This window comes from Salvelinus fontinalis, chromosome 19 (genome assembly GCF_029448725.1).
Source record: "Salvelinus fontinalis isolate EN_2023a chromosome 19, ASM2944872v1, whole genome shotgun sequence".
Taxonomy (NCBI): Eukaryota; Metazoa; Chordata; class Actinopteri; order Salmoniformes; family Salmonidae; genus Salvelinus; species Salvelinus fontinalis.
This window is the reverse complement of record NC_074683.1, coordinates 8,044,776-8,065,673: the sequence shown is the minus strand read 5'-3', so window position 1 is coordinate 8,065,673 and position 20,898 is coordinate 8,044,776. Positions and strand designations below refer to the sequence as shown.

Below are 20,898 nucleotides of genomic sequence, written 5' to 3'. Positions count from 1 at the left end.
AGGCCAGTAGACTTGGTGCAGTAGGTGTCATGTTTACACTTCATTAGTGTTTACATATATATTTCACTCATCCACATAAATAGGTTGCAAATCGAACATTTGAAATTAACGACTGGTTTTCAGCTGTGGTTGAAGAGTAGTTACAGCTTTTATAACGTCCAGCAGATGGAGTACGTCGACCGTCCATAAAAATGTGTTAAATAAAGTTTCTTCACACACCGGAAGGTAAAGAACACAGACAAAATAAAAACTATTTTAGACAAGGAATACAGTCACTGATGTTACACTATTACCAGCCGCTCAACAAGCGTACTTAGGGGAGCGCAATTCTGTCGCCGGGGGTAAGTTTCCAGTGTTTCTTTGCCATGTCTGAGAAAGGATATTAATCAAGCGGTTCAGTTTTTGATTAACATTAAATGTTAAAAGCGCTTGGTTAAAAGGACAAAGGTTAGTCGAGCTGATAAAGTTGCAGTTCGCTGAACAAGTGATTCGAGTCATTCATGTTTATCATCTTTCAAAGAATGGGCTAACTGCCTTGACGTGGTTATTGAAAGATGTGATGAAATACGAGGTGATTTTTTTTTTTTTTTTTTAGGTCTTGGCGTCAATCTGATTAATGTGCATATTTTATGCGTAGGTGTTGGAGGTCAATCCTGTCATGTGAGGCGCAAAGTTGTGTGTGTGTATATATATATACTTTTGTATGCAACAGGGGCTAGTAATGTAGATGTGGTATGAAGATTTCAGGCATTTATCCGAATAATATTTGCTCAATAAAAACTAGGCATAATCTATCAGATAATCCAAAGTGGTCAAAGATCATTCATGGTTAAAATGGTAAACAGGAGATCTTATCATTCTTTTAGATGTTATGTAGAAAGTTTGTGGTTTTGTTGATCCAGGTAACAGGGCAGGCTAATCAGTTTGGAGGTATAATACTTTGTAATAATGCATCATATTTTGTAGCCAAGTTGATTTACCCATCAAGTTTCCTCTAATTCCATGCCTCACTTCATGTTCAAATGGCCATGTCATCAGACTGTCTACTATATATTTCACTTGGAAATATTCTGTAATTACTGTAGGCAAGTTGTCCTTTGTCCTGGGCACATTCTTGTTTTTTCCCAAGCACTACACAGCTGATTCAAATGATCAAACCATCATCAAGCTTTAATGATTTGAATCAGGTGTGTAGTGCAAAGTCAAAAACACAATTGTCACCCATTTGGGTCCCAGGACTAAGAAACATTTCTCTAGCTGTAGGATAGTCACTTAGCAGAACTGTGTTGCACACCAGAGAAATGTAAATAGAACTTGAATACTTAAACAAATGTCGTAGTGCAAACAGCACAGCAGATATGATATGAATTTGCTTCTAAAATCCAATTAAAATGGATGGAAATATACTGTTTTTCACCATAGCTCTTGGCCTACTATCTGTAAACTACTCAAGAATTTGTCAATGGTTTGCAAAATAGTATCCTACAAGATTCTGCTGTTTTTGCCATTGGACTGATTGCATAGATTTTTCTACTAGTTTGTGCTCCTCTGTAAAATAGAAGATATGATATGCCCCCAATGAACCTTCAATTACATATCTTTGCAAATAGAAAATGTTTATTTTTAATATGATAACACATGATGTTTATCTGAATTAACCTCTTTCCTCTCAGAAATGTTCCTGTACATTCTTGGACTGGTGGCTTTTTGGTTTGTGTTCCGCTGGTACAGGGAACTCGCGAGAGTACCCAATAAAGGAGAGAAATATGTCTACATCACTGGCTGTGACTCTGGGTTCGGGAACCTTCTGGCCAGACATCTGGACAAGCTGGGCTTCTGTGTGATTGCAGCCTGCTACACTGAGAAGGGGGAGGATGAGCTGAAGAAGGTCTCTTCTGAACGATTGAACACAGTCCACCTGGATGTCATCAGCACTGACAGTGTCAACAAAGCAACAGCATTCATCAAAACCTTGGTTGGGGAGAAGGGTGTGTGTCTTTGAAGTCCAAATTAGCCAAATGTTGCAACTTTTGTAATACTTGGATATTTTGGTATTCAAAATATCCAAGTATCTAGACTGACTGTTGGTCTACTCAATAATTATATTACTATGAGTCAGATTCAACTGTTGCTATGGAATTTCCAACCACAAACATCTTAAAGGTCCAATGCAGCTGTTATTATCTCGATATCAAATACTTTCTGGGTAAGAATTAAGTACCTTACTCTGATTGTTTTTAAATTCAAATAGTCAAAAAGGAACAACTTGCTTCTTAGCAAAGAACAATTTCTCAAGCAAGATTTTTGCTAGGACTGTCTGGGAGTGGTCTGAGTGGGGAGAACTGAAAACTAGCTGTTATTGGTAGACTGGTTTGGATGTCACCAGACAGGTTTGGATGTCACCAGACAGGCCGAAAACGCCATCCCACTAAAACAGAATGAAAATTCATGCGATCTTTTCAAACAGCTTTAAAAGGGCATTATCATAATGTTCACAATTTCACAGTATTATTCCAACCTCATAGTGTGGAAAATATACAGTTAAAGTTGGAAGTTTACATACACCTTAGCCAAAAACATTTAAACTCAGTTTTTCACAATTCCTGACATTTATTCCTAGTAAAAAATCCCTGTCTTAGGTCAATTAGGATCACCACTTTATTTTATGAATGTGAAATGTCAGAATAATAGTAGAGAATGATTTATTTCAGCTTTTATTTCTTTCATCACATTCCCAGTGGGTCAGAAGTTTACATACACTCAATTAGTATTCGGTAGCATTGCCTTTAAATTGGTTAACTTGGGTCAAATGTTTTGGGTAACCTTCCACAAGCTTCCCACAATAAGTTGGGTGAATTTTGGCCCATTCCTCCTGACAGAGCTGGTGTAACTGAGTCAGGTTTGTAGGCCTCCTTGCTCGCACACGCTTTTTCAGTTCTGCCCACACATTTTCTATAGAATTGAGGTCAGGGCTTTGTGATGGCCACTCCAATCCCTTGTCTTTGTTGTCCTTAAGCCATCTTTCCACATCTTTAGAAGTATGCTTGGGGTCATTTTGCATTTAGAAGACCCATTTGCGACCAAGCATTAACTTCCTGACTGATGTCTTGAGATGTTGCTTCAATATATCCACATCATTTTAATTCTTCATGATGCCATCTATTTTGTGAAGTGCACCAGTCCCTCCTGTAGCAAAGAACCCCCACAACATGATGCCTTTCAGGTTATGTCGATATAGGACTCGTTTTACTGTGGATATAGATACTTTTGTACCTGTTTCCTCCAGCATCTTCACAGTGTCCTTTGCTGTTGTTCTGGGATTGATTTGCACTTTTCGCACCAAAGTACGTTCATCTCTAGGAGACAGAACGTGTCTCCTTCCTGAGCGGTATGTTGGGTGCGTGGTCCCATGGTGTTTATATTTGCATACTATTGTTTGTACAGATGAACGTGGTACCTTCAGGCGTTTGGTAATTGCTCCTAATGATGAACCAGACTTGTGGAGGGCTACAATTTTTCTTCTGACGTCTTGGCTGATTTCTTTTCATTTTCCAAGAAATGTGTGAAGGGGTTGAAAAACTTGTTTTAATGACTTCAACCTAAGTGTATGTAAACTTCTGACTTCACCTGTACATATAAAACACAGGAAAATCATTTTTTTGACTGCACTGGGCCTGTTAAGTTAACCTTTCTCATTGTAAGATACCTCACTCCCACATGTGACAACTGGCATGTAAGCACTTGTTGACATTTGTAGCCATGGAATATTTTCCTCCATCCTTCATTGTGACTACAGCCTGTGTCCTGCTGTGTTTGGGATTTGTTTGTACTATATGGTCTGCCTTAATGTTTTTTTCAGGTCTGTGGGCTGTGGTGAACAATGCGGGTGTCTCTGTACCATCAGGCCCCTGTGACTGGATGACCGTTGACGACTACAAGTCCATGTTGAATGTTAACCTTATTGGAGTCATTGGTGTGACTCTGAGTGTCCTGCCCCTCATCAAGAAGGCCAGGGGCAGGGTGGTGAATGTGGCCAGCGTGTTTGGGAGGATAAGCGCCTTTGGCGGTCCCTACTGTGTGTCAAAATATGGAGTGGAGGCTTTCAATGACAGTCTACGGTGCGAGTCCCGGCTTTTTGTCTAAGAATATACTGTATCACGTTTATTTGAATGAGTTCAAGACTTGTAGCAAACTGAATAGTGATGCTCAGAGCATTATTCTCTATGGCTCTGACTTTATATGGATACTGTATTGCAGACATGTTTTAATGTTTGTTGTGGCACATTTTTGTGTTTGAATTCCAGGATGAACATGTCAGCGTTTGGAGTTAAAGTCCTGTGTCTTGAACCAGGATTTTTCAAAACAAGTGTGACTGATCTAAATCTCCTGAGAAAAAATGTGAAGACATTGTGGGACAATCTGTCTGAAGAAATCAAAGATCAATATGGACATGATTACCCAGAGAGAGGTACTTTTTAAAATATTGTTTACATTGTTTTAAACAAACAAATATACACATGAACCTGTTCATGCTGCTGTAGTATGGTTGACGCAAATAGGTTTATCAAAACCTGTGACAGAATGACAAGCACTCCAAGAACGGGCTGACAGGGATTGCCCAGGGCAAATGAACTGGGCAAGTTAAGTCTGCCTTTGACGTCAGCTTGTTAATGGAGGTAATGCCTTTCTTCCAGCAAATGTGACATTGGAGAAGAATGTTGCGACGTTGCTGGATGGGGACCTGATGAAGGTTGTGAGCTGCATGGAGCACGCCATCTCTGCTCTCCACCCTCGGACACGCTACTCACCTGGCTGGGATGCCAAGTTCTTATGGTTGCCAATGTCCTACATGCCAACTTGGATCGCTGACAAAATGCTCTTAAAAGATATGGCCAAACCAACAGGATCTATTCTTTAATGTTAATGGTTGTCTGACCAAAAGTAAGAACAAGTCTTTATTTACACCCACGGGACAGCAAGAAAAATGCCATACGTTTTTTCCGATGAGAAAAAAAGTATAGCATTTGATTCAACCAATGAATGAAAAATGAACATTCATTTGTTTACAAACTTAAACAGAGTTGGGATTTGCATTTTGTCTAATCACATTTTGTATTTGTACGGTGTTTCACTGGTCTGATAATAAAATGTAATGGAAAGAGTTTCAGTGGTTTAGATGTTTTCATTGTGTCCAGTTGATACATACAGTAAATTATATTCTGTCTCTAGACCATAAATCCAAACTCTAGTCTAGATCTACTTGGGCTGGGTTTCTGTATAAGCACTTTGACATCTGCTGATGTAAATATGTATAAATACATTTGATTAGCTTATAGCTACCCAATCTCATTGAAGGACACAACCAATAGTTGTTTCCCAGGTTACTAAGGGGAGATGGCTGATTATAGTATTATGTGCGTTCTACTTTACCTGCACTGGCTCCCTTCTTCTCATTCATTGGTCTTGAACAACGTCACACTTACACTGCAATGCTCAATGATACTGTATGACTTTGCAGAATGGAGTGCACCTTCAAAAGAAAAACATGAGTGGCCTAGCCCTAGTGGCAATCAGGTGAAGAGGATGTATTTACCCGGACTATTATGGTCATGTAAACCATTGAAGGTCAATAGGACATATTACACAATCAAGCAGTACAGACCTTTGACACGGCTCCCATTCTGTAGCCCCTCAGAAGTCATTTTATAGTAGCCACTGGGAAGCACGTTGGTTGAACTGAGGAACAAACTTCATTCTGCTTTTTTATATACTGGATCAGAAAATACCAAACTTGCAAGTAGCCATGGTAGGTCCAATGTATAATTCACATTACAGAAGATGTTGTATAGGATGCAAAATGTACCTATAATCCTGGATTTTTCAGACATCCTAGAATTTGGGGAAACTAACAATTTTGTAACCCCATGCAAGTGTAAGCAGTAATAATGTTCCCATCTTTTAATGCTCAATTGTGAACACATTGAATTCAGCACAACATACTTATTGCATTTGTGAATAATTTATATATAATTGTGTAGCTATATATTATACATTTTTACATAAACATAACACTGCCTGAAATGAATTACCTTTAACCTTGTTGACAACAGTGTGTGTGTAACAGTTACAAGTGGACTTGCACATTATTTACTTTACAACAGTGTTTCTTGTACACATTTAGGAGAGACCAAGATGCCATCTGGTGGTGATAAACACTATTACAGTTTGCCATTATACTGCTGTGATAGAATAGTATCATTATGAGAAATCAAAATAGGCCTAGCCTACTGTATGACTTACAGCATATTCTTCCTATCAAAAAACAAAAGCTTCCTAATCAAATGTTTACTCTCATTGGATATACCTGTGACTTGCTACCATTAATTCCAACTACGGAATCAGACATCATTATTGAAAAAAGAGGGTTGTAGAATTTAGAAGAATTGTAGAATTTTCTATTCAGCCACATTCTCTCAAACCAGAAATACACTTTTAGGTATTATCTTTCAACCCGCCAGACATGTATACTATGTCAAATGAAAAGCTGTGAGCTGCCTGCAGCCAGGTTTGCTGACCAGGTGACTGCTGTGATTATGACAAACTAATAATATAATCCTTCAAGTGTGTACCAGTTCTGTAAGCAAGATAGACAAGGAGTATGGCGATGGAGGACACAGACAAACAACTGCATATGAAAAGAAACGGAATACTTATATTGTAGGCCTACTCTAAACACTAAGCTATTGTCTTATTAATTTGAAAACTCATATGATGTTATATGTTTCTTTAGAGCCTATTCCTCTTTATCAATATAGTTATGCTGTTTTTATTATACTGGCAAACATGTCAACTATTCAAATGAATGAGTACTTAGAATACTAATGGATGAAGACTCAGCTTTCTCTGGTGTAAGTGTTTTGAAGAAAAGACAAGATGATATGTTATTGAAAAGGTACCATTCTATAACTGAAAGTTAACTCCTACAGGTCTTTCCTCTGGTGTCTGAAGAGAATATTCTATTCGATTTTTTTCAGGTGAGATTGATACAGTTCCTCATCTTTTAGAACTTTATAACATGACTTTCTGTATTACATTGCTTGTTGATTATGCAAGAAATAATGTAATTTTATGTGTGTCTGTTTTAGGCAATCCTATCACACTTGGCTCTATCCTGCATACTAATTTCAGTTACAGCCATAGCCATCGCCTGGTTTATTAGAGATTCTTTCAAAGTTGAAGATTTTGACAAGAAACATGTCTTTATCACGGGCTGTGATAGCGGCTTTGGACATTTGTTGGCAAGGCAGCTTGACCAAAGGGGGTTTCATGTAATAGCCGCATGTCTCACGGAGAAAGGTGAATCGGAACTGAAGGTTGCGGCCTCTCCCAGACTGAAGACAGTTCTGTTCAATGTTACCGACAGTCCGAGCATCGAGAGTGCGGTGGAGTTTGTGCGCGCTGAGGTTGGAGAGTGAGGTAAGTGAGGAAGGCAGCAGGGGGTAGATAGGGTGCCAGTCAGAGTCGAGCACCGGGCGAGATAAACATGAGATAGGGGTGCTTGACTAACCGAAACTGACCCATTCATCTGCATATTTTCAAACCACTATCATCTTGAGAGCTGCTGAGGAAACATCTAGAAAACCTACCGTAACATTATCTAGACACAGTGATGAGAACATTGACAAACTTTTGTTAGTCACCAGCCAAGTTTACTCTGAATCACATAAATGGTCTATGTGATTTGAATTAGATGCCAAATTGGAATGTTCTTGCTTTAAACACTAAACACTAAAACATATTGATTTATGGCTATCCCAATCTTTGAAATATTACTACTGCACTTACTGTAGCCCAACCCCTTTAGAATGAAATATTTGGTGCAAGATCCACAATCATGTCATGCATCTTGCATCCTTTACCTCTTTCCACAAGCAGATTAGTGAATGTAATATTTAAGACAGCTTTGCTTCACATATCCAGCCCTGGTTAAATATGAAGGAATTGCCTTTAGACATTCCCAGAATTCATCTAGCTATTGATAGTACACATATTGCACTAGGGGGCATCACTCTAGGATTACATGTAGTAGAACATAGTGTGTGTTACTACAGTTACTTTACAGAACAGTTGCAGTGTATCTCTTTCTACCCACATTTCTCATCATATAAGAGTACTCTAATACTTGATAATGCTGTATCACATGTCGTTATTGTAGGACATGTCCTTCCCTCTCTGTATCACAGGTCTCTGGGGGCTGGTCAACAACGCTGGGAGGTCCACACCTATAGGCCCCACTGAATGGATGCAGTTGGAGGACTTCAAGAAAGTTCTAGATGTGAATTTAATAGGTCTGATTGACGTGACCCTGAAGTTCCTCCCACTCTTAAAGAAGGCTCAAGGAAGGGTGGTCAATGTTGCCAGTATCCTGGGGAGGCTTGCCCTTAACGGAGGAGGCTACTGCCTATCTAAGTATGGTGTGGAGGCCTTCTCTGACAGCCTTAGGTACTGTGGCATTGTTTTACAATATAATAAACTCAGGAAACTAGAGATTCATTTCCAAGCATTCTATTATGGAACTGGAACTGTGCAACACTGTGCAGGGTAGATTCGCACCACAGAGTTATTCATAGATTTAAGCATCTTAGTGTATTAGCTAGATAACAACTAAGCTGCTTGCTCTTATGTTCAGGCGGGATATGCAGCATTTTGGTGTAAAAGTGAGTATCATTGAGCCTGGTTTCTTCAAGACGGGTGTGACCAGGCTGGACCTCATTGAAGCAGACCTGCAGAGACTGTGGAACCGTCTCCCTGAGGAGGTCAAGCACTCATATGGACCCACATTCTTTGACGAATGTGAGTAAATACTGTGTACTGTATGTTTTTTAAAATTGTTTAGTCATGTCATTACAATGCTGAAACATTCATGTCTGATTTTCATCCATTTCCTGTGGTCTATTACAGATGTAAAAGCTCAGGATTTCTCCATGGGTCTCCTGTGCAGTTCAGACATCTCCAAAGTGACCAGTTGCATGCAGCATGCCCTTACAGCCCGCCACCCACGGACCCGCTACTCACCTGGTTGGGATGCTAAGTTCATCTGGATCCCCCTGTCCTACCTCCCTGCATTCATAGCAGACTTCACAGTCGCTGTTCTACTTCCTGTCCCCAAAGACGACAGAAAGAGCCATGCAAACCAAGTGGGTGTGGCAAACACATGAGCCACTGGAATTTTTCCTTTATCAATTACATCTATGATACATTTAGATTGATTTATATTCATTATTTGCATTTCAAGGATGTTGATACTACACTGAATAAAAATATAAATGCAACATGTACGGTGTTGGTCCCATGTTTCATGAGCTGAAATAAATCCCCAACAATTTCCATACGCACAAAAAAGCTTATTTCTCTCTATTTTTGGTGCGCAAATTTGTTTACATCCCTGTTAGTGAGCATTTCTCCATTGCCAAGATAATCCATCCACCTGACAGGTGTGGTATATCAAGAAGCTTATTAAACAGCATGATCATTACACAGGGACACCTTGTGCTGGGCACAATAAAAGGCTGAGGAGTATTTCTTCCAATGATAAAGCCATTTTGTGGGGAAAAATACACTCTAATTGGCTGGTCCTGGCTCCCCAGTGTGTGAGCCTGGCTGCTAAATGGGGGCCTATGCCCTCCAAGGCCCACCCATGGCTGCACCCCTGCCCAGTCATATGAAATCCAAAGATTTGAATTTATTTAAGTTGACTGATTTCATTATTCACTATAGACATACACAAGTATGTGGACACCCCTTCAAATTAGTGGATTTGGCTATTTCAGCCATACCCGTTGCTGACAGGTGTATAAAATCGAGCACACAGCCATGCAATCTCCATAGACAAGCAGTAGCAGTTGAATGGCCTTACTGAAGAGCTCAGTGACCTTCAACGTGGACCTTTCCAACAAGTCAATTCATCAGATTTCTGCCCTGCTAGAGCTGCCCCGGTCAACTGTCAGTGCTGTTATTGTGAAGTGGAAATGTCTAGGAGCAACATCGGCTCTGCCGCAAAGTTGTAGGCCACACAAGCTCACAGAACAGAACATTGCCTCTGGAAGCAACGTCAGCACAATAACTGTTCATCGGGAGATTCTTGAAATGTGTTTCCTTGGCCGAGCAGCCGCACACAAGCCTAAGATCACCATGCGCAATGACAAGCATCGGCTGGAGTGTTGTAAAGCTTGCCGCCATTGGACTCTGGAGCAGTGGAAACGAGTTCTCTGGAGTGATGAATCACGCTTCACTATCTGGCAGTCGAACGGACGAATCTGGGTTTGGCGGATGCCAGGAGAACACTATCTGCCCCAATACATAGTGCCAACTGTAAAGTTTGGTAGAGGAGGAATAATGTTCTGGTGCTGTTTTTCATGGTTCGGGCTAGGCCCCTTACTTCCAGTGAAGGGAAATCTTAATGCCACACCATACTTTCACAAGTGTAGAGATAAGTAGGCAGTCGCAGGTTTAGAACTACTGAGTTTATTAAAGTGTGTGTGTGGGGTCACTTAAAAATGTCCTTGTTTTTGAAAGAAAAGCACATTTTTTGTACATTAAAATAACATCAAATTGATCAGACATACAGTGTAGACATTGTTAATGTTGTAAATTACTATTGTAGGTGGAAATGCCAGATTTTTTATGGATTATCTACATAGGCGCACAGAGGCCCATTATTAGCAACCATCACTCCTGTGTTCCAATGGCACTTTGTGTTAGCTTACACAAGTTTATCATTTTAAAAGGGTAATTGATCATTAGAAAACCCTTTTGCAATTATGTTAGCACAGCTGAAAACTGTTGTTCTGATTAAATAAGTTATAAAACTGGCCTTCTTTAGACTAGTTGAGTATCTGGAGCATCAGCATTTGTGGGTTCGATTACAGGCTCAAAATGGCCAGAAGCAAAAACCTTCTGAAACTCGTCAGTCTGTTCGTGTTCTGAGAAATTAAGGCGAGAAATTGGCAATAAGCTGAAGATTTCGTACAACGCTGTGTACTACTCCCTTCACAGAACAGCGCAAACTGGATCTAACCAGAATAGAAAGAGGAGTGGGAGGCCCCGGTGCACAACTGAACAAGAGGACAAGTACATTAGAGTGTCTAGTTTGAGAAACAGACGCCTCACAAGTCCTCAACTGGCAGCTTCATTAAATAGTACACGCAAACACCAGTCTCAACGTCAACAGTGAAGAGGCGACTCCGGGATGCTGGCCTTCTAGGCAGTGTTCCTCTGTTCAGTGTCTGTGTTCTTTTGCCCATCTCATTGGCCAGTCTAAGATATGGCTTTTTCTTTGCAACTCTGGCTAGAAGGCCAGCATCCCGGAGTTGCCTCTTCACTGTTGACATTGAGACTGGTGTTTTGCGGGCACTGCAGTGACGATCGGCCTGCGCCTTCTACCGGAGGACGACGCATTGGAGACGGGTGTGTGCTGTGTTCCATACCTCCTCAGCATGCCGGAACCAATTGTCCACCACAGGAACCTCGATCCGACTCCGGTGCCAGGGTGCCCGGGCCGGCTCATAGCCTAGAACAGACTGAAAGAGTGTGAGGTTAGTGGAGGAGTGACGGAGGGAGTTTTGTGCGTATTCTTCCCAAGGCAGAAACGCAGCCCACTCCCCCGTCCGGTCCGGATAGTACCTACGAAGGTACCTACCCAGTTCCTGATTTACCCTTTCCACCTGCCCATTTGATTGGGGACGGTACCCGGAGGTGATGCTGACCGTGACCCCCAGTCGTTCCATGAAGGCTTTCCAGACACGGGAGGTGAACCGAGGACCACGGTCAGACATCATGTCCTCTGGGATCCCGTAGTGCCAGAAGGTGTGAGAGAAGAGAGCCTACGCGGTCTGCATGGCCGTAGTGAGACCAGGCAGAGTAAACCCGGACGTCCTGGGCCATGGTGGGCCCCCAGTACAGAGACAGTTGATAGTACTGGCTATACCCGGGTGCCACGACACAGGTGCTGTGTGTGCCCAGGCGAGGAGACGGTCCCGCACATCAGAGGTATTATAGGTACGCCCCTACGGGCAGTGGGCAGGTGAGGGTTCCTGTCGCAGGTCTCGAGTCACAATGCGGGACAGGGGAATAATGGGTGTCACTTTCTCCCTCCGATCCCTTGTGACATGCACCCGGGACAACACATCGCCCTTGACGTTCTTAGATCCCGGCCAATATGAGAGGGTAAAGTCAAACCTGGTGAAGAATAGGGCCCACATGGCCTGACGCGGATTCAGCCTTTTTGCTGCTTGAATATACTCTAGGTTCCGGTGGTCCGTCCAAACAAGGAATGGGTGTTGAGTACGCTCCAGCCAGTGCCACCATGTTTTCAGCGCCTTCTTGACGGCCAGCAACTCACGATCCCCCACGTTGTAATTCTGCTCCGCGGGAGACAGCTTCCATGTGTAGAAGGCGCATGGATGGAGTTTAGGCGGCAATCCAGTCCGTTGGGAGAGAACAGCCCCTACTCCAACCTCGGAGTCGCCCACCTCCACAATGAAGGGCAGTGACGGGTCAGGATGAGCCAGAACAGGTGCGTTCGTAAAACGTTCCTTGAGCGCACGGAAGTCTTCGTTGGCCTCCTCAGTCCATCGCAGCTGTCTAGGACCTCCCTTCAGGAGGGAGGTGAGAGGGGCCACCACTGTGCTGAAACCCCCAATGAAGCGCCTGAAATAGTTGGCAGAACCTAGGAAGCGCTGCACTGCCTTTATGTTGGATGGAACAGGCCACGACCGTACTGCACTGACCCTTTGCTCTTCCATCTCCACTCCCGCAGTGGATATGCGATAGCCCAGTAAGGAGACCACCTGCTGGAAGAAAAGCCACTTCTCCGCCTTGGCGTACAGGTGATGCCCTACTGTTCCTGAGGTGCCAAGAAAATATACTACTGTGTTAATCACAATGTAGTTTAAGGTAAGAAAAACAGACTGTTGAGATTGTTTAAAAAAAAACATTTATTCATTTTACGTCTCAGCAGCATTTTGTCTCCCACTTTGCCAGCTAGAAAACCATTTGAGCATATTTAGAATGATCATTGATACAGTCTTTATTTGTCATTTTCATCACAATACAAAACAATCAATCTAAGAGCACAGGATGTATAACCCATGTTTAGAAAATGACAGTCAGATTCCTAATTTCTTCAAATTCTGTATCTCCAGATGCTCTTGGACTTTACCAGCTCCAGAGTCACTAGAGATGTCCAAAATTATACATCTTCACATATTAAAATCATTGGCATATTCAAGTATTGTTCCAAATTAATTTTAAAAAGAGGCCATCATTATTCATAAAAAAAGTCTTACCTAAATATGATAGTTTTGATTTATATATGCCAAACAAAGTCAGGGAATTGTTTTTACAAGTTTGAAGGTAAGTACCATGTAAGTATGCTTAGCATACTATTCTTCGAGATATTCAGAATTTTGATAGTTTTCTTTTTACAGCGTCTATAGATTTAGAATAGCTAAGGTAATTGGATCAGTTTGTATTTGTTTTGCTCCATTTTGTTTTGTTTTTTTAAAGCCCTGAAATGAGGTATATAAACATGCAAGATAAAATGCATACATCTTCAGTTTGGTTCAGTGGCAAAAATAGTTAGTTATCCTTTCAAAACATTGTCCTAATGCGATATATCTACTGTACATCCACAATGCACTTCACCTGTTATGTGTTACTTTGTTTATGAAGCACTATCGATAAGCTCATCTACTTCCAACAGCCAGAGAATATTATCGACAAAAATCTTACTCTTCAAATTTACAAATGTACAACATATTTATAACATTTCTATCAGCAGCTTCAGTGCAAAGATATACATATATTACATCACAATAAAAAAAAAATCAGGAAACAAGAATTGGCATCAGAAATTTCCGAAGGCATAGTCACGACAGACCTCTTTTCTGTATGCTAAAGAAACGTTTGTCTAATTTCTTTTCTCAAAACAATCTTCGTTTGTTTTTTTTTGTTTTTTTTTACACAGGCTGCATATAAAAATAGATTCTGTGCAAAGGAGAGTGTGTCTTTGATACCCATCTGTGAGAAACGGGATTACACATCGCTGTCCTCTTTAACAAGGTTCGCTGTGTCTCGGAAAGTGTCCTCAGTTGGTGAGTAGGTGCTGGGACGATCCCTCTTAAAGGGTTTGGCGGTTGGGGCAAAGGGAGAGGGGTCGGTGGAGGAACTGTCCTCATTGCTTCCTACTGCTTTTTCATTCTGCATCTGAAAAACAACAACGGGATGACTAGCAGAAGACAGCCCAACACAACCCCAAGGCCTCTTAACCTACAAGTAGCAATAAGAAGCAAACCTCAAACAGTTAGAAGGAATACAAACATATGTTCTGCATGTTTGCCATTTTCTACTGTAGAACAGGAATAGGAGCTCCTTGGGTGACAGTATTGGCCTTACCTCTGAGTAGGTAGGGTTTTCAAAAGTTGTGCTTGGCTTAAATTTTCTTTTGAAGAAGCTCCACCTGGACTCCTGTCAATGTAGGACACAATTGCTGTAAATTACAATATAATCCCTTACATTTAACTAATGATACAAGTACAGGACAGGAGAGTCACCTGAACAGCCTTGGCTCTGGCTGTGGAACTGTCCACAGTGCACACAATCTGATCTGTATGGTACGCTGGGTTCGCAAAGTTCTTCTCTATCTGCTCACCGCTAACAGTAACAGTCACCTGTTTGGAGTAAAACAGTGCAGAACAATTAGCACTGCTTTAACAATGATGTCAATCCAACCTGCCCTAGGAATGTTCATGCAACAGTGTTGCCTTGCGCACCTGTGTGGCGTGGATGACAGCAGGATCACTAGACGATCCAGCCGCTGCAGTGGCATACAGAGGGTTCTCAAATGTGATTGGCTGCCTCCCCGCTTCCACGGCAAAGTTTTCATCCTGAAAGAGAGACAGTGTTATTCAGCATGTCCCTCAAAGATGATACAAGCAGCATTGCTATCTATCACCTACATGTATTTCAGGATTTTAGTATGAACGCAATGCCCTGCAATATGCGCTTTACTTTATTAACTACGGAACCCTGGCTGGGAATGTGTTGACTGTCTATTAGTGTTGTTAATAACGGACAGTAGTAAAAAACTGGAGCTGGAGCACCCCCAGAGAACATTATTTAGTGTGGAGGTGCTGACTAACGGAGAATAAACTGGAAGCTAGAAAAATAAAGAGAGTGGCACGCTCCATATATACAGTATATATCCCTACTCTTCTACATTTGCACACACTGTACATCGATTTTATTGTGTTATTGACTGTACGTTTGTTTATGTGTAACTCTGTGTTGTTGTTTTTGTCGCACTGCTTTGCTTTATCTTGGCCAGGTCGCAGTTGGCCTACCTGGTTAAATAAAGGTGAAATAAAATAAAAATGTAAATAAACTCCCAGTCATTTATTGGGTAAAACACCAATGTTTCGGCATCACTGTGCCTTCTTTAGGGTAGTATACACATACATATATACTGTATATACACACATATACATATATACATACATATACATATACATATATACATACATATACATATACAGAGAGAGAGAGCGAGAGAGAGCGAGAGAGAGCGAGAGAGAGCGAGAGAGAGCGAGAGAGAGCGAGAGAGAGCGAGAGAGAGCGCGAGAGAGAGAGAGAGAGAGAGAGAGAGAGAGAGAGAGTGTTTGACTCTCTTAATTTATTTTCATAGCTTAAAATAATGCACAAGTGAAAAATGTACAGAGGTCCAAAAGGCCAAAGTTAATCGGGGTCTCCCAGGCCTAACACAGGATTAAAATGCTGATGGTGCAGTCTGAAGGTGCAGTGACACCACTAAGTGCTAAACCAACACAATCCAGTGCTTACCAACTGCATGGCCCTGTCAATGAATGAAACCCCGATGGGTGGAGGTCCCAGATCCATGGTGACATTGTCACCCGAACGAAACGTCACCCCGTTCCCAGTGTCACCCGATTTCACCAGACTGCTAAGGCTGGAAAAGAGAGACGGTAGAAAAACTGTTTACAATTTCCAGGGTAACAATTCTCATATGAAGCTCTGGTTTTAAAACGACACAACAGAGGCACGCACAGATGGGTGAGATCACAGCTGAGATCCTACCTGGGTAGTTTGGGCATGGATGGGATTAAGGAGCCAGTTCGTTTGTAGTTGAGGAAAACCCCAACAGCCAACGCTCCAGTAATGAGGATGATAATCACTGCTAACAGTACGGCAACTGCTGAAGACAGAGATATCAGCAGCAATGTTTATTCCAGAACATTTCTACTCATCATTTGTAAGTGTCCAGATAAACATGTACGTATCAGTAGTCTGAAACTAAAACACTTATCACTTATTGCTGGTAAATTACATGCATGTAATGTATGTGCTGTAATGTAATGTATGTGTACTTATTACTTGACTGACATTCTCTCAATTGAAGTTAAAAGGCTATAGAGTCACTTTACAGGAGAGAAAAACCCCTTTAGTGTTTGCTGAGTCAAAACCAATCTTAAGGTCACAATCTAATTTGACATTCTTTTAACTAGGCAAGTGAGTTAAGAACAAATTCTTATTTTCAATGACGGCCTAGGAACAACTGACTTGTTCAGGGACAGAACGACAGATTTTTACCTTGTCAGCTCGGGAATTCGATCTTGCAACCTTTCAGTTACTAGTCCAACTCTCTAACCACTAGGCTACCTGCCGCCCCAGTTGTGAGTTGTGAGGCAACGGTTTCCAGAAAAATTATGTAATTTGTCTCTGACCAATGTTGTATGACTATTCTATTGTGAACCATTGATCAGTGGAAACTTTGTATGAAGACTGGCATATTGGACTGACTTGTTTGGGGAGAAATCATATAGATATTCTACTTCTTATCTCATATTATAATATACCTGTTCCTGCAGGAGCACCCCTGGACTTTCCCATCTCACAGTAACTTCCTGCATAGCCATATGGACACCTGGAATATAAAAGACAAAAAAAACAATGTTTCTTCCTGCTGGAACGAAACACTCCTATGGCTTGTGCCTGTGGTGTTACTTGTTATAATAATATGACAACGAATCTACTCCCTGACACCAGCTGCTGAACTCACTTGCACTTGGGCAGGCCCCCTTCGTCAGTGTAGCAGGTCCCTCCGTTCATGCATCTGCATGCAAGGGGCATTAAGACTGGAGCCTCAATGGCTGCAGGAGTGAAAGCCACGCACAAAGTCACCACAACGTCACCACGAGGTCACCACGAGGTCACCACAACAATATCAAAGCAGCCATGCCTGCATGGAGTATGATTCCAACGATAAATGATGGTGCAGCCAACATGGCAGGGAGGTGATGTGATTTAATGATCATACCTGCGTCACATTCGTTAGGGTTGAAGCTGACCAGGGAGGAGCCTTGTGGGCAGGTGCAGGTGTAGCCTCCAGGCCGGATCAGACACAGGTGACTGCACACGTCCTTACAAGGGTTGGGTACTGATAGAGGGAAGAGACCAGTGACTACCGTACACTCACCAGACAGGAGAAAACTACCGTGTGAATGTTTTAGACTTGACAAACTCTAACCTGAACGGTTGTGTCTGTGCTCCTGGTAGATGCGGACTTGAGTCAGCCAGGGGTTGATGGTCAGCACCTTCACTTTGTCCCCCTTCCCAAACTTATCCGTCTTCCAGACTTCACCCCGCTCCTTGGTTGTCCAGTACACATGGCCCTCAAAGACATCCAGGCTGTAGGGATTACCAATATCTGAAGCAGAAAATGACCATACTCGATTAGCCATAGTTTCATAAGACCCAGTCTATTGAAGTCCCATTGAGGTCAGAATACCTCTTTTACAAAAGAGACTTTGTCCTGGACATGTGGTCTGATTTAATCATTAACTATTAAGGGAGTTAATAATGTAGATATGACAAAGACAAAGAAAATAACATCACAATGTTAGCAACATCTAAGAAAGGTCTCAGTGGGTTCGGACCTCCAGACATGATGATCTTCCTCTCGGTGCCGTCCGGCTTCATGGACTCTATGATGTTCTCCTTGGAGTCACACCAGTAGATCCTGTCTCCATTCAGGTAGTCCAGAGCCAGTCCAGTGGGCCAGCCCAGGTCCTCATCCAACAGAACCTGCCTGTGCTGTCCGTCCATCCAAGCAGACTCAATCCTGGGTCTCCTGCCCCAGTCTGTCCAGTACATGAGTCTAGGGAATGCACAGACACATAAAAGTCTTTGTTAACTAATGTTAAATAATACTTTGAAATCTATATACTGTCGATCACTCGACATTGCTGTTATAGCTGAGAGGATCCAGTGTATTAGCTTATGGTGAACACTGACACACACGCACGCACGCACGCACGCACGCACGCACGCACGCACGCACACACACACACACACACACACACACACACACACACACACACACACACACACACACACACACACACACACTTTCCTCTTTGGAACAAACAGAAAGCCTGTAGTTGATCATTTCCGTACCCGAGTGCTGGGTTGACAACAATAGCAGCTGGCTGGTCCAAGTCAGTATGGATCAACCACTTCCTGTAGCGACCATCTAACTTTGCCACTTCAATTCGATTGGTCCCTGCGTCTGTCCAGTAAATGTGACTGAGAAACAGAAGGAAGATGTTTGATTGTATTCAACCCAAAAGGTATTTTCAAAAAACGAAAATAGTACTCAATGAGCGAGGTGTTGTACCCTCCGATCCAGTCCACAGCGATGCCATCAGGGTTGGCAATGTATCTCAGGTTCAGATCCAACTCCTTCACTGGGTTATTGCCGTTGTCATTGAAAGTGGTCATGTAGGCCCGCTTGATAGAGCCAAACTGAGAGCCTCGGCCCAGGACCGTCCAGTACACAATACCTAAAAGCACAACAGGGTCATATTCATAAGTACACATCATAGCAAAATGTTTGCAATGGAAAATGAAAACAGGTGTTTCTCATTTAACAAGTTCAGGTAGTCCCTCCCCGTTTTGACCCATTTGATTCTGTTTGGTTCCTAATGAAGTGGAGTAGAAATGAAAACCTCCCCAGTCACTGTATCACTCCCATAGTGCTCTCCACATAAGCCAAAGAGAACTGCCTAGTTAACTAGTTGAGCTGAAGGTCTTACTGAGTCCGATGCCCTCTGGATCCCACAAGTAGTCCAGAGCCTGGATGTGCTCTGTGTTGTCCACGTAGTCTGAATACTGCTCTGAGGACAGGTTGAAGCAACGAATCCGCACATTGTCGGGCAAAAGCAGCACTGGTGGGTACCCTGAAATGGAGAATGGAGAATATTGAAATATGGTAAATTCCTTAACAATCAGGACTAACAGATCAGAGACAGAGGTTGCGTCCCAAATGGCACCATCTTCTCTGCTGTCGCAAACTGGCTCAAATGAAGATCCTACATCTGTATGGGCCCTGTTCAAAAGTAGTGCACTACGAAGGGAATAGGGTGCATTTAGGATGCAGACAAAATGACTTGTCCAGCTAAGCTCTTACCCTCAGCAGCACACTCCATGCCATGCTGCTCACTGACTGAGCGGAAGCCCTGGGCACAGAAGCACTCGTAACTGCCCTTGGAGTTCTGACACTCCTGTGGACATGTCCCGTAGACCTCACACTCGTTCACATCTGATCACAAACACAAAAAACAGGAAAAACACAGAGAAAAGACCAAAAGATTACTAATAGCGTAAGAAGAGGAAAGAATAGATCATCAAGGATGGTGATGTTGTTACAGAGGGGTGTCTTCTACAGTCGTGGCCAAAAGTTTTGAGAATGACACAAATATGCATTTTCACAAAGTCTGTTGCCTCAGGTTGTATGATGACAGTTTGCATATACTCCAGAATGTTATGAAGAGTGATCAGCTGAATTGCAATTAATTGCAAAGTCCCTCTTTGCCATGCAAATGAACTGAATCCCCAAAAAGCATTTCCACTGCATTTCAGCCCTGCCACAAAAGGACCAGCTGACATCATGTCAGTGAATCTCTTGTTAACACAGGTGTGAGTGTTGACAAGGACAAGGCTGGAGATCACTCTGTCATGCTGATTGAGTTTGAATAACAGCCTGGAAGCTTCAAAAGGAGGATGGTGCTTGGAATAATTTTTCTTCCTCTGTCAAACATGGTTACCTGCAAGGAAACACATGCCGTCATCATTGCTTGGCACAAAAAAGGGCTTCACAGGCAAGGATATTGCTGCCAGTAAGATTGCACCTAAATCAACCATTTATCGGATCATCAAGAACTTCAAGGAGAGCCGTTCAATTGTTGTGAAGAAGGCTTCAGAGCTCCCAAGAAAGTCCAGCAAGCGCCAGGACCGTCTCCTAAAGTTGATTCAGCTGCGGGATCGGGGCACCACCAGTACAAAGCTTGCTCAGGAATGGCAGCAGGCAGGTGTGAGTGCATCTGCACGTACAGTGAGGCGAAGACTTTTTGAGGATGGTGTCAAGAAGGGCAGCAAAGAAGCCACTTCTCTCTAGGAAAAATGCCAGGGACAGACTGATATTCTGCAAAAGGTACAGGGATTGGACTGCTGAGAACTGGGGTAAAGTCATTTTCTCTGATGAATCCCCTTTCCGATTGTTTGGGGAAACTGGAAAAAAGCTTTTCCGGAGAAGACAAGGTGAGCGCTACCATCAGTCCTGTGTCATGCCAACAGTAAAGCATCCTGAGACCATTCATGTGTGGGGTTGCTTCTCAGCCAAGGGAGTGGCTCACTCACAATTTTGCCTAAGAACACAGCCATGAATAAACATTTACATTTACATTTAAGTCATTTAGCAGACGCTCTTATCCAGAGCGACTTACAAATTGGTTCCTCTTTCTCTACTTCTCTTAGAAGGCTTTC

The 20,898-nt window shown here is 42.4% G+C and overlaps 3 protein-coding genes across 10 annotated transcripts in view; 2 read left to right on the top strand and 1 right to left on the bottom strand.

Annotated features, from left to right (window-relative positions):
• Positions 1-212: 212 nt before the first annotated feature.
• On the top strand, positions 213-5,162 carry LOC129816301 (retinol dehydrogenase 7-like). 4 transcript variants are annotated; one of them, XM_055870607.1, is made up of 6 exons: positions 213-341; positions 596-633; positions 1,674-1,988; positions 3,860-4,118; positions 4,305-4,468; positions 4,695-5,162. In XM_055870607.1, the coding sequence occupies exons 2-6, from the start codon at positions 630-632 to the stop codon at positions 4,916-4,918; spliced, it is 966 nt and encodes a 321-aa protein (XP_055726582.1). In that variant the 5' UTR covers positions 213-341; positions 596-629; the 3' UTR covers positions 4,919-5,162. The 4 variants fall into 4 exon arrangements, with proteins under 4 accessions (XP_055726582.1, XP_055726585.1, XP_055726584.1 ...); XM_055870610.1 differs by having other exon boundaries at positions 596-660; XM_055870609.1 differs by having other exon boundaries at positions 596-679.
• A 536-nt stretch (positions 5,163-5,698) lies between these two features.
• Positions 5,699-9,332, top strand: LOC129816300 (retinol dehydrogenase 5-like). Its single transcript, XM_055870606.1, has 6 exons — positions 5,699-5,806; positions 6,987-7,034; positions 7,146-7,476; positions 8,244-8,502; positions 8,690-8,853; positions 8,962-9,332. The coding sequence occupies exons 4-6, from the start codon at positions 8,303-8,305 to the stop codon at positions 9,216-9,218; spliced, it is 621 nt and encodes a 206-aa protein (XP_055726581.1). The 5' UTR covers positions 5,699-5,806; positions 6,987-7,034; positions 7,146-7,476; positions 8,244-8,302; the 3' UTR covers positions 9,219-9,332.
• Positions 9,333-12,971: 3,639 nt separating this feature from the next.
• Positions 12,972-20,898, bottom strand: part of lrp2a (low density lipoprotein receptor-related protein 2a) — a 65,337-nt gene continuing 57,410 nt past the window's right edge. For 4 of the 5 annotated variants that reach the window (XM_055870600.1, XM_055870603.1, XM_055870604.1 and 1 more), the window contains 15 exons: positions 19,544-19,675; positions 19,170-19,313; positions 18,752-18,917; positions 18,532-18,660; positions 18,012-18,232; positions 17,603-17,782; positions 17,393-17,512; positions 17,135-17,225; positions 16,932-16,999; positions 16,153-16,270; positions 15,898-16,024; positions 14,832-14,945; positions 14,613-14,729; positions 14,455-14,526; positions 12,972-14,265 (listed from right to left, as the gene is read on the bottom strand). In XM_055870600.1, coding sequence (XP_055726575.1) covers positions 14,095-14,265; positions 14,455-14,526; positions 14,613-14,729; positions 14,832-14,945; positions 15,898-16,024; positions 16,153-16,270; positions 16,932-16,999; positions 17,135-17,225; positions 17,393-17,512; positions 17,603-17,782; positions 18,012-18,232; positions 18,532-18,660; positions 18,752-18,917; positions 19,170-19,313; positions 19,544-19,675 — 1,970 coding nt within the window. In that variant the 3' untranslated portion in view covers positions 12,972-14,094. The remainder of the gene's footprint in view (positions 14,266-14,454; positions 14,527-14,612; positions 14,730-14,831; positions 14,946-15,897; positions 16,025-16,152; positions 16,271-16,931; positions 17,000-17,134; positions 17,226-17,392; positions 17,513-17,602; positions 17,783-18,011; positions 18,233-18,531; positions 18,661-18,751; positions 18,918-19,169; positions 19,314-19,543; positions 19,676-20,898) is intronic. The other variant, XM_055870602.1, reaches the window with a different exon arrangement.

Bases quoted from the DNA above. Each gene is read 5' to 3' on its own strand.
- LOC129816301 (XM_055870607.1), top strand. The intron at 1,989-3,859 runs GTGTGTGTCTTT...TGTTTTTTTCAG, and splicing joins AACCTTGGTTGGGGAGAAGG to GTCTGTGGGCTGTGGTGAAC. The intron at 4,469-4,694 runs GTACTTTTTAAA...CCTTTCTTCCAG, and splicing joins ACATGATTACCCAGAGAGAG to CAAATGTGACATTGGAGAAG.
- LOC129816300 (XM_055870606.1), top strand. From the start codon at position 8,303: ATGCAGTTGGAGGACTTCAAGAAAGTTCTAGATGTGAATTTAATAGGT. The intron at 8,503-8,689 runs GTACTGTGGCAT...TCTTATGTTCAG, and splicing joins GCCTTCTCTGACAGCCTTAG to GCGGGATATGCAGCATTTTG. The intron at 8,854-8,961 runs GTGAGTAAATAC...GGTCTATTACAG, and splicing joins ACCCACATTCTTTGACGAAT to ATGTAAAAGCTCAGGATTTC.